Source organism: Mustelus asterias, chromosome 14 (assembly GCF_964213995.1).
Source record: "Mustelus asterias chromosome 14, sMusAst1.hap1.1, whole genome shotgun sequence".
NCBI lineage: Eukaryota > Metazoa > Chordata > Chondrichthyes > Carcharhiniformes > Triakidae > Mustelus > Mustelus asterias.
Genome location: NC_135814.1, coordinates 65,827,451 through 65,840,831, shown reverse-complemented (window position 1 = coordinate 65,840,831; position 13,381 = coordinate 65,827,451). Strand labels below are relative to the sequence as shown.

General features: G+C 41.0%; 1 protein-coding gene across 1 annotated transcript in view; it reads right to left on the bottom strand.

Annotated features, from left to right (window-relative positions):
• The window catches only part of itgav (integrin, alpha V), a 125,685-nt gene that overhangs the window by 37,489 nt on the left and 74,815 nt on the right, over positions 1-13,381 (bottom strand). The window contains exons 14-16 of the mRNA XM_078228536.1: positions 12,701-12,746; positions 7,043-7,147; positions 4,482-4,537 (exon numbers count right to left, since the gene is read on the bottom strand). Coding sequence (XP_078084662.1) covers positions 4,482-4,537; positions 7,043-7,147; positions 12,701-12,746 — 207 coding nt within the window. The remainder of the gene's footprint in view (positions 1-4,481; positions 4,538-7,042; positions 7,148-12,700; positions 12,747-13,381) is intronic.

Here is a 13,381-nt window from a genome sequence, read left to right as displayed (position 1 = left end):
AAGTTCCTCCAATGACTTAGTGGATTAAGGCACTTACATCTTCAATCTTTTCATCCTTTAAGGCACTCCTTAAAACCTACCTCTTTGATCAAGCTTTGATCACCTAACTGAGATGTATTTACATGGTTCGGTTTCATACTTTGTTTTATATTGCTCGTGAAGCACCTTGGGATGCTTCATTACATTAAAGGTGCAATATAAAATATATAGGGCAGGATTCGCTGGCTCTCTGCTGCATGCTTTTCGTGGCAGGAGGCGATACCCCATTCACCGGTGGCAGGATTTTCTGGTCCCGCCACTGTCAATGGGATTTCCAATTTATTCCACTCCTCACCACTGCGAAACCTGCAGCAAGGGTGCACTGTCAGCGGAACTGGAAATTCCCGCTGACATTGAATTCCAGCCATGAAGTTATTCTGTAATATCCTCTACATTAAGTACGTGGCCAACATTCGTTGTTTAGGCTCTCAGATAAAAAAATGACCTTTTGTTCAATTTCTGAAACACTAAAATTACAGAACTTTGTGTACACACATGCTGCCAAACCAGTATCTGCCTCAAGGAGGTCCAAGGCAGCCACTATTAAATTGACTTACTACACGGTGGCACAGTGATTAACACTGCTGCCTCACAGCACCAGGGACCCAGGTTTGATTCCTAGCTTGTGTCACTATCAGTGCGGAGTTTGCGCATTCTCCCCGCGTCTGCGTGGGTTTCCTCCGGTTTCCTCCCACAGTCCAAAGATGTGCAGGTTAGATGGACTGGCCATGCTAAATTCTCCCTCAGTGTCACGGGGACTAGCTAGGGTAAATGCATGGGGTTGTGGGTGTAGGGCCTGTGTGGAGTTGTGGTTGGTGCAGACTTGATGGGCTGAATGGCCTCCATCTGCACTGTAGGATTCTATGATCCTATGACAAGTGTGTCAAACTGAGCCTGTGCGCATTTAGCTGCAGTGCTGTCTTACTAACACTAGATGTCACCATAATACATTATTGCAATAAAGAATACAGGAGCCAACTCGTGTGTCAAGAAATCAACCTCAAGGGGACACTTGAAATAACAGCTTGTAACTTCAGTACAGTGGCAATCAATCAGATTATTACTCCACTCCTACTTACTTAGCTAAGAATGAAGCTATTCCTTTCTCACCTGACCTTCTAACTCAGGCTGGGTGAGAACAATGTAGAGGAGTGCATTCCTGAGGCCTGTGTCAAAGGCAGGAGAGTTGGAAGTAAGGAAGACACATCCCCTTTTTATTACAGCAGTTGTTGCCATTAAACAGTAACGTTCAAAGGTCCAGCCACTTTGAGAAGTCAGGGAGAAGGTACATTTGTACGATAAATGGGACTGAGGGGAGTTCCAGGGATGATCAGTGGTGTGGGGTGGTCAGGGAAGGAGGGTCAGATGGTTTGCAATTTATGTCATACTATTGGATGGTTCCCTTTGCAGAGCAACTGCCCGAGGGAAGTTTTAACTTTGGGATACTTTCCAGTCAGTCCAAAGATGTGCGGGTTAGGTTGATTGGCCATGCTAAAATTGCCCTTAGTGTCCTGAGATGCGTAGGTTAGAGGGATTAGTGGACAAATATGTAGGGATATGGGGGTAGGGCCTGGGTGGGATTGTGGTCGGTGCAGACTCGATGGGCCGAATGGCCTCTTTCTGTGCTGTGGGCTTTCTATGATTCACGCCAGAGCTTGGAGGTTTTGAGCCATTGTTTTAGAGGAGTACCAGGATATGCTTAAAAAAAAACTCTCCTCCAACCACTAATGAAGTAACATTTGCTTTGCAGAAAACCATTTCTGAGCACAGGATAAACAGGTTCGGCTTGAATTTCCTTCATTGAACGTACATTGAAATTAATGCTGGTTTCCACACTGAGTTCGCTGTCAGCATGCACTAAAATTTCCTGAGAAACTCATTAGCATGCACCAATATATAGAAACTGTATAGAGCCTGCAGATTATCAACACGAGGACCTAACAATAGCTCTAAACATGTAACGACAATTTAATTAGATCATGACTAACTTATCTCCATTTATCCGGTTTAGTTCCATATCCTTTAATACCCATTACCTGTCAAAAAGCTCTTAATCACATTAGAAATTTTCAATTCACCAAGCCTCAACATCTTTTGGGGTGAGAGAATTACAGATTTCCACTAGCCTTTGGGTGATAAAGTGCTTTCTGATGCCACCTCCAAATGGCCTCACTCCAATTTTAAGGTTATACCTTCTTGGTTTGGACTCCATCACCAGAGGAAATAAATTATATGCCCTGTGAAATCCTTTATCTTAAACACCTCAGTTGGTTACATACTCAGGGGAATAGAATCATTAAGCACAGCATGCTTAAAAAAATACAACTGTGGAAGCTCTCCTCTTTTCAATGTAACAGGCGCTGATGCAATACCAAAGCAATTAAAGGCACAGAAAATGCAGCGCAGGACTCTAAGGGAAAAGCATGACAGAAAAATCACGACAAAGACCAGAATTAATGCTTTGGGTGCTTTTGCACCTACGATTTCGGGTATAATTTTACATCCATTCAAACATGGGAAATATTTTTTGTAACAGCTATACAGCTATGTTCAAGAGCTGAGTGGGGACTCAGTGAAAGTAACTTGGGAGCGGTGCAAATGAATGAGGAAATCTGTGTTTAGTTACATTTTGGTGTAAAACCGTTATGTGCAAATTTCCTGATAAGCAAGTGCAAGTTCTTTCTTCTTCCTTTTCTTTCATAATAGGGAAGTCTTTGGTAGGTAACTCCCAAGTTACTTTCACTGAGTCCCCACTCAGCTCTAGAACATAGCTGTATAGCTGTTACAAAAAATGTTTCCCATGTTTGAATGGACGTAAAATTATACCCGAAATCGTAGGTGCAAAAGGACCCAAAGCATTAATTCTGGTCTTTGCATGCGTTTAAATTGACTTAATAGGCTGTACCTACTTTACCAGCACTTCCCCCTTTCCCGCCACGTTCATCCATCCAGAATTGGCACGAAACAGACATGCTCCATAGGAATCCGATTCGGATGTTCCAGTTAGTGAGGAGGTAGATGCCTAGCGTCCGACGGCTCTCTATTTGAGATTGATTGTTTGGGGGTGGGGGGGGGGGGGGGGGGGTCCGCTGCCACTCTGCCCGAGATCAGTGGAGGGAAAGAGGGGACCGCTGCCACTCTGCCCAAGATCAGTGGAGGGAAAGAGGGGACCACTGCCACTCTGCCCGAGATCAGTGGGGAGAATGGGGGTCTGCTGCCACTCTGCCTGAGATCAGTGGGGAGGAAGGGGCCCCGCAATCGGTTTGGGTGGCGGAGGGGGTGGGGAGAAAAGGGGCCAGTAATGTTGTGGGGGTGGAGCAATGTCTGCGAGGGCCAGGGGGAGGCGTTATCCAGCCCAGGAGGGATGTGGTAGGGGAACAGCATTCTTTTTTTTTTCTGCGCATGCGCAGTTGGAGGCACTGATCGGAGCTGCATGGTTTTGGGAGCATGAAGGCTTGTGCATTGTGATTTGGAATCGCTGACATTTTTTCAGACAGAGTGTGTATGGGCGCACCTGAGAACAGGTCTAAAAGTCGAATCTGAAATACTCCCAATTTCAAGTCCATCCAGCACTTAGAATCGAAATGGTAAAATAGGGCCCGCTGAGTCAGATCTACATTGCAGCAAGGTGTAGGTTGAATAGAATCAAATTCTAATTTGTAAATAATATGAAGTACCCCAACAACATTCGGCAGCAATTAAATGGCCATTACTTTACCAATTATTACGTGCTCCATTAAAGGACTTCAGGTCTTACAAGATAATGACAACTAAACATTATTGTTTTGCCAAACAGGTGAAGTGATTGCTTGATTGATAGTTCTATCTTGGGGGCAGCACGGTAGCACAGTGTTTAGCACTGCTGCTTCACAGCTCCAGGGACCTGGGTTCGATTCCCGGCATGGATCACTGTCTGTGTGGAGTTTGCCCATTCTCCTCGTGTCTGTGTGGGTTTCCTCCGGGTGCTCCAGTTTCCTCCCACAGTCCAAAGATGTGCGGGTTAGGTCGATTGGCCATGTTAAAAATTGCCCCTTAGTGTCCTGAGATGCGTAGGTTAGAGGGATTAGCGGGTAAATATGTAGGGATATGGGGGTAGGGCCTGGGTGGGATTGTGGTCAGTGCAGACTCGATGGGCCCAATGGCCTCTTTCTGCACTGTAGAGTTTCTATGATTATTCTCATTAGATCACTATGACTAGGTTTATTCGGCTCAGTTCCTGTTCTGGTGCACCTAATTAGCTTAGACTTAGCTCAGCCCTGAATATACGTGGGTCACTCAGTTGTAAACAATTCTGTCTCGTGCTTTGGCTTCTCATTATATCAGTTCCTAAAAGACTGCACAACCATTCAAATTATTGTATTCCAGAACATAAAGAAAAACTATGGCATAATTTAAATTGCACCAAGCTGCAAAATGTGCACATTTGATAAGATCAAACTCACCCAAGTATTCTGTGGCTCTTACTCCAAATGCACTTAAGCAAAATGTAACTGTAAAACTGATGAAGGGAGAAGAGGTTATCAGCAACTGTCACAAACCCATATTTTGAGACTTTTTAAAATTAAAGTGAAACTCAAATACAAGAATAACATGGATTAAGTGCAGCAGCACTGCGTCAGGTGAAATTTCATCACAGATATGTAACACTGGTCAAGTTAGAGGCTATAGAGTATATAATTTCCCAAAAACAGTTTAATTTTGAATACCGAAAGACCTGCAACTTTATTGTTAAATAGTCTAATCTCCTGAAGAACTTGCATTATCTGCAGGTCACACTAATACTTTGGGAATTGCAAACAGGAAATAAATCTTCTGGATACAACTTATTTTAACTTTTCAACTTCTTTATACATTTAGAATTTATGCCATTTCATTTGATGGAGCTCTCTCAACATGGAGCCCGCATATGAGGATTCGGTACAAATTCAGAATTGTTTTCAATGCAATGGTTATTTCTACATTGGAGGGAATTCTCTGGCCTCACCACAATGCATTTCTCATGGCAGGAGGTGGCACGCTGTTCATAGCGGTGGGATCTTCTGGTCCCACTGCTGTTAACGGAATTTCCCATTGAATCCATCTCATGTCACCGGAAAACCCGCAGCAGGGGTGTACCATCAGCAAGACCAGAAGATCCTGCCAGTGTGGACAGCCAGAGAATTCCAGCCAATATCTCTTCATTAGCAGTCTAAATAGAATTCACACAGCAGATTATTGTATCACTATTGTCTCAAAGGTACTGAAGCTTTTTTCATTTTTTCTACACAATAACAATTTTTAACATTTTTGTTTCAAGATAATTTTTTTGCATTCAAAGTGAAGGTGTTAGTACTGGAAATTGAATACTTTCTATTTAAGACACCCCCAGGGTCAAAATACAGCAGTGGGACAACACTGAGCATTAGCAAACTATCCACCTGTTATACATTCCCAGATCTTCCTGTCCACTGAAGTCAATGGTAGGAAAATCAAGCAGGGTGTATAATGACCAAGACACACTAGTCACAAAGTTTCGAAGGAACCTCAGAATGTTAATCAACATGTCGAGTGTTTTTTATGCCCTTTTTAGTATAAAGTAGAAAAAAGATCTTGCGTTCATTGGGCAACTTAGCAGATCATAAAGATGTTCCAAAGTGTTTCACAGCAATGGATTACTTTTGAAAAACAGTAACTTTGGTTAAGTGAGCAAATGTCAACACTGGTTTGTGCCCAGAAGAGTCCACAAACAGTAAGTGTAATGAATGATGAGTTAATCTGTTTTTGGTTGAAGGGGAAATTTTTCCCAAATTAAATAAAATTTTACTGTGTAATTCACATTATTCATGCATAGCTTTCAAGGAAATTAAAGTTTCAAATTTGTTTGGATGCCTGTGATCATCAATAAACATTTTAAATTATTACACAGTCAAAATAGCTCAAGACTAAAAGAATAAACATCTTGGGGGTGATCATCCCATCCCGCCATGTTAATTTTTTAGCGCGGTGGGCCGGGAGAACCGCGTGTCGGCCGATTAGCGGGATTCACGCATGCGTTCCCGCCGCGCGCACATCTCCCAGTGCCAGATATCCGGCACCGTCTGAGCCACGCTGGAAACCGGCGGGAACACAAGGTAAGTTCTTTGCATCTGTTTTTAATCATATTTTAATGTGATTAGTGGGCCCGGAACTGAATTCTCCGGGCCCGCTAGCATCTCCCACCCTGTCAGGAGTATTTCATTCCAGCGGGGTTCCACTTGAGGGGAACTAGTGAAGGGGGGGCAATCGGGGCCCCCCAGGGGGTCAGGTGGCGGGGGTGGTGGTGCCCCCTGGCACTGCCCAAAGGGCAACGTGTCCATGTCCAGAGCACCTTGGCACTGCCCTTCAGGCATCAGCAGTGCCAAGGGGATGGGGCAACCCACCGCAACTCAGCATTGGGATCTATCGGGGCTGGAGGGAGGCCAGCATTTGGGGCGGCCTGCCTAGCGGGGCATGGTCTTCCGGGGGAAGGGGGGGGATCGTCACTGCTGGGGCGCGGGATGCTGCAGATCAGGGTGCTTCGTAGGATTTGGGAGGAGGGTTGGCCTGGGAATTCTCGTGGAGACCGCTATCAGGCCGTGGGGGTGTTGGGAGGCGCAGCACTGCGAGGATCCTGGGCTGGCCAGCGATTGGGTGGATGACACATAGGGGCCACTGCGCATGCGCAGAAGCCCGGAACTGTCAGCTTCTGGCGTGAATAGGCTCTGCCCCTCAAGCTTTTAATGATATTCATGATTGCGACATCTGCATTGCACAGAGTGTGGGTGATTCGAGTGTGACGTTGCACTGAAAAAACTGTCGCAATCTGCACCAGTTTTCCTGTGAATTCGATATTTAAAATCTTTTTGGGAGAATTGCGGCCCTCGAATTTCATCAATTCCTTTGCTTGACAAAGCACAAACTGGTCAACAGAAACGGCAAAATGAGAAATAAAAATCATTGAAATGGGCTTCAGCTTGGCCCTCCCATTACACAGGGTTGAACTTACCAGGACACCATGACATTGTCTTTCAGTGTACAGCTTTTGTTCTCTGCATTCAAGATTGCTGGGTTGACTTGTAATGAAGCATTTACATGAATCACGGGTCTGGTTCTGAGAGTTTGAAATGCAAAAAAAAACCCTCCATTAACAATATCCTGTTGAGAAGTTCTGAATTAAATTCATTTTCTGCAAAAGGTACAAACTTACTACTTGCACCACAACATACCATTTTAGGCTTTTGTTCAGCTTGACACATTTTGCTGCTCAGCACCATGATAATTAGGCAACCCAACTTCCATTCAACTTGGGGACAAAATTCTCCCTTTGTTCACTACATTGAGGATGTGCAGGAAGGCAGAACACTTTGAAGGCAGATTATGGGAAGATGTTTCTTTCTCATTTCTATTCATTGAGCCAACAATATTTTTTGCTGCCTTCACAATTATTTTCAATTGCATAAAAATATATCTTATTTGTAATAAAATTGTCACAAACGCTATTTTAATGTGACCATATATTTTAATGTGACCGTATGATCAACTATTCTTTATTTGAGTATCAATGTCAACATGCCCCCTGTCATTTGATCCGAAATTGCAAAAATTCTCACTGATGCAACCTTTCAAATGTGCCAGAACAGACAATGAAGTTGCTTTAACAATGGATCTTTAATATAATGCCTTATATATTTGTTATACTATTAAATCAAAATTTCACTTGTCTTTCAACTACATAAATGACTTGTATATCAGGAAAATCTGCAGAGTGGAATAAATTGCTAGCCCCAACAGCGAATCTGTTTAATATTGCCTAACATCACATATCGATCTCCCTCAGGAAATCTGCAACTTGGAGTAACACCACCAATAGAAAATTTAACTTAATAATGTCATACACTTTATTACACACATATCAAGAGAGTAAATCATAATCAATGTAACTTGATTGTAAGCAATTATGTCTAAACATTCTGCAGGGAATCTGGCCAGTACTCTAGATTTCCATCAGCTGTAACTGATGGCTGTGCTCATCCAGTATTCCTAGTTATGAACTTTGAACTGCTACCATGAAATATTAGTTATGAATTATGAACAGAAATGCATTAAAGTAAACAAGATCCAACATACTGTTTCGTGATAACTTTCTGCCCTCTGCCTTTAAAATGATTTTCATCTAACAGTATTCATCAGCGCAAGGCACATGAAAATACTACGTGTAGTAAATAAATTTTGCCCTCTGCCTTTAAAATGGTTTCCAGCTAACTGCATTCATCAGTGCGAGGCACATGAGGACACCATGTGTGGTAAACACTCTGAATATGTCAGCTGAATCTAATTAATGCATTCCTAAAGTGCTATTTAGACCTTTGTAGTATTATTCATGAGCTGAGCAAATCATTTTAATCATGTACTGTAAGCTGCTTTACCTAGTGCTTTCTGGGATCACCAGTAAATGTTTTCATTTAGAATTCCCCTGAGAACTCAGATGTTTCAATTTTATTTGTTCTAGAAAACACACATCTCTCCCTTACGGAAAAAGTTCCTTGTAAGTTTATTTTTATGCAAAATATTTTCAGGAACATTATTTGCACTGTACCTTTCTTTTTCGTGCTATTGTGCAATTTTTAAACAGCAACAATCTGTGATGTCAGCAATAGGGAGACTTCTTGCAAAATTATTTGTATCTAATATTAACAAATATTCCCAAGTTGATAATAAATAATTAATTGCAGAGTAAATCTCTCACTACTCTACAACAGTAAAATGTTTCAGTTCCAACTTCAAACCAATATGATCTGTATGACACAAAACAGCTATCTTGCCAATTTAATACAATTAGTCCAGAATTATGACCTTTCATCTCTGGGCTTTTCATTCAGGAGCGAGGTTAGAATGACTGAAAATCATAATAGAATCATTCGACCGAGAAATATATCTCATTTGAAGTAGATTGAATGAACAAATAGGCTACTTGACACACTTCGATGTTTATACTATTGTTTATATATATCCTCAAAACCAAGTTGTTAAGCTCTTAAGGATCAACCCACTATTCATGAATACCTAGAGGGGCTGGTTTTCCTGTTTATGTCTGGCTCATTAGCCGTTTGAAAAGGGAAATCAAGTAAAGATCCATGACACTGGAAAATGAGAAGAGGAATTCAAATTGCCTACAATATGCACAATTATAATAATCCCAATGTAATATCACTATAACTTCTCTAGTTTCCCTGAATTCCTGTTTGGTGGTGAATCAGATGAAATCATGTCCTTAAAATAAGCGGCTTTGTTACTTTTGCCAACCGAACGCAGATCATCTGAAAATGTGCTGGATATCAAGCAAATAGTGCCTTTCTTCCCTACAGGTGCAACAAAGATTTTTCTGAATGAAGCCTTTTTTAGAAGCCATTTTTGCACACCCGGCATACAGCCCTGAAGCCAATATTCATTTATATTGATGTGAATTTAGACATAAAACAGGAGTTCCTTTCCTGCCCTCCTTCCAACGCAAGGCTCTGAAAGGATAGTTGATGTCAAGGGAATATTGGGCCTAAGATAGTGACAAACCCAGAAACAGGGACAGGTTCAGGTTAGCAGGGATATGCTTTGAGTTACCCTTCACCTGACATGCTGCCTAGGGAGGACAATCAGGACATTCTGTTTGGTATCAGTGAGTAGAATAGCAACTACAATCAATTGAGGTATTACCTATTTTATTCATTTATGTACATAACATTTGCAAAAGACACCAATAGTACTATTGGGATGTACTTTTGATTTTGGTACAATATAAACCATTTGCAACAATATCGAGCAGATTTTATTTCTGCGCACCATTGCAAAATTGTATGTATCTACAATGTAACAGAGCTAAGACCTCTCACTATATTTTTACGAAATGCGTGTATATTAACAAGGCTCCTTCTTAAAATTAAAACAAAAACTGAACGAAGAATTTAAAAAGACAAACTATGCTTGTAACTCTGAATAAAAGGAGCTTTCTGGCAGAATCAGAGAAGCTTTGTTATCTCTGAAGAGAATGCATGACCCCTGTGGCTGCACAGATCAAATTAAAAGTGAATTCTACAAAGGACATCAATATTTCATAAGCCACCAGAACTATCAGTCTGTTAGGACAAAAGACCCTGCAACCTCCTTTGAAATTCTTAATAGTTGAAACATCACCAATCTCAAGAAGCCAGATAATGCCAAAGTGGAAAAGCGGAAACACAACCCCCCTCCCCACCGCACTCAATGAATTTGCCATCTTCCATCTAGCAAGCAGCAGCTCAGAGCAAGAACTTGGTCAAGGAGATTGCCTGACCCCACCAACACTGTTTGTAGTGGAATGTCTGAACTTCTTTATCATCACCTGCACAACTAATTTATTACCCATCATTGATGTCATCTCTACTGGAAAAGTGAATTATCCAGCAGCAGTTTTCAACCTGCTAATCCCTGTGGAGGAATTGAGTCTTGGACTTTTGATCCTGGACTCTGGATTCATGTGAAACAATAATTCTTTATTCTGTGGTCTTTGCCCTGTAAACCTCTCTTTCTTTATCTCTCCCCCCCCTCCAATTATTGTATGAATGAAAAAGGAGGCTATGTTGCACCTCTCCTATCATGTTTGTATGTGGGGGAATAAACTTAGCCTCTAAAGGTTGCTGTGGGGTTATTAATAAAAATTGGATCACACAAAAGCTGAGGAGTTGGGAAAGGGAGAAATCAAAATACCTTTCTCTTTATGGACGGGTGGTGAAAGGAGAAATCAGAGCTGTTTGAATTAACCACAGTCTGTAACTCCATCTTATTTAATGGCAGAGAAGCCAAATTGTGCAATTCTGTAGTGTAGCAGGGGGAGGAGGAGAGAAATAATGCAGAAGGACTGCCACTTTTAACAGTGCAAGGGAATATTTCCATGTACACACATTGGTTCATATAATTACTTTAAATGCATTTAACTTTAAATTATATTTGGTCAGACTCTGCAGAAAAAAAAAAATTGTTGAAGGTTACAAGAAAAAGGAAGGCTGTGCAATTTTGATTAACGTAGTGCTTTAAAGAATAGCAATCCAGCTGTAAACTTTAAACTACTGTATAGGGCCCAGTCCAGAATCATTGCTTTCATTTTGCAGTATTCCAGTTCCTTTATTGCACTGCCAGCCTCATGAAAGTGCTAAGGGACCAAGGCTGTTGAAGAATTTTTTATTACTAAATCATATAATCCACATAATTGCATGACCTACTAAGTGCTAAACAGAGAGGCATGGATGATGTTACTATTTATGGTTTTGCACTTTCCAAGGAAAAGTTCAGTTTTTGGATGCAAAAACCATTTCTGACTTATGAGGCAAATTATATAAGGCTGCCATCGTTTTTTTAAAATACAATTTTTTGCCAATTTTTTTTTACCCTTTCACCTAAAGGCACAGACTCTCACTGATATCCTATTGCATGGCCACTAACATCATTCTATTTGGCCACTTTACCTGTGTGGTAACAAACAGCAGGAGTCTATTTAAATGTGATGGTGTCACAATCAAGTCACATGTTGTTCATGCATGCATTCATTCCAGCCAAGAGGACGGAATAACAATTAAAATTGGAGACACCCCCACCCCTGTCATAGCCAATTTTCCTACTGCCAAACCTGGGGAAAATCCAAATGTAACACCCCCCCCCCGCCACACTTGCTGAAAATCAGTCAACAGCACAAACTGAGAGCTGGACCTGGAATCTTCCCATCTGCATGGCTTGCAGCTACATCAGACTTTATTCTTCTCCACTAGGTTTTTGGAGAAGCAAGATACGTCCTTCTGACAGGACTTTTTTTGATCGTGGTGAGGTAGAAATTTGCATTCAAAAAGTACGAATTTGTCACATCTAAGGATTGGCTGGGGGCTGCTCTCAATTAAACTCTAAAAATGGAAATCCCTGCTCGGAGATCTGCAGATACAGCAGTTTATCACTGGCTATGATAATCCACTCATGAGGGATAATTTCAGAATAAACCCTTTACTGTAGATTGTGTGTCAATGCCAAATGTAAATGTAATAAAACGTAGATGCCTCTTTAAACATTAACTAAAAGGAGCCAGATCAATACACTTCAAACCATTTTTTGTAGATTATAGTAGTTTTAAAAAGCTTTTGTTAAATGTCATAACATTTTTACACCTTTTAGTCCAGTTGATGGCAAAGAGAGCAGATGAAGAACAAATTTTGCAACAAGTCTAAATACGCCAAACCAACCAATCTGCTGTTTACAACAGGATTTGTCATCAGCATTTGGAATTTTACCCATTTTGTCCATATTTATGCTTAAAATTAAGCAATTGCACAATTCCTTAGTTCTGCCTCTGTGAAACTAGTTCATCAGCCACTGCAACTCAGCTTTTATATGCAGGCTGCAGAACAACAGATGTTGTGGTGAAAGAGAAAATGAACAGTTGAGAGAGGATGGAAGATCATCGATGTAATTCAGGAAAACCCAGCCGTCAGTTTTCCAGTTGGTATATGTACAGTACCTGGGCCAACATACAAACTCAATATAGGAAGTAAAAGAGGGATCAGAAATATTTCCTTTCAAATAAATATTACATTTTAAATTCAGAAATACACAAAATAAACCCTGTTCTACAGTAAAAAATGACAGTACCTACCTGTAAACTACTGCTTTGTCAACACCAAAAGCTCCCACAATTAAGTCTAGAAAAAAAGTTTCACAAAATGAGCTCCTCGTTAAGATAGATCAACTTCTTACAAGAAATATATATATTTTTAATTACTTCCTATTTTTTTCCATTTCAGGTTTTAAAATGATTATATGGTTGCCTTTGTTCATCTTCAACCACAAAAGTGTAGACTGAACTACAGCTGGTACAATTTCCTGTGCATCAATATGTGCCTTTTGGCCATTTGTTCCCACCCCACACATACCTCACTTCAACTCTAACATGCTTAAATCTTCAATCGAATTGCCAGAATTTCATGAAAATGCTGAATGGGTCTTTTTGATGGCTTTGGCTTAGGGAATTCATTCATTAAGTGAACATACAGACCAAGAAGGGTCTCAGTTTAATCAACAGGATAGATTAATCTCAGCATGAAGCATCAGTAGGACACTGGCTTCATAGGTCCCAAAATTAGTAAGAGGGAAATTACCCCTCCTGAAACATCTGTGTATCAACGCTGAGTCAGCTTCACTAGCTGCTCACCCTTCTGCTTTCTATAATCAAATAACTGCACCAACACTCAAGACTTGTATGTGAATAATATCTAGTAAAAAAAGGCAATATCTTTAAGAGAAGCAACTAAAGAAAAGGAAAATTGTCAATGAAAAC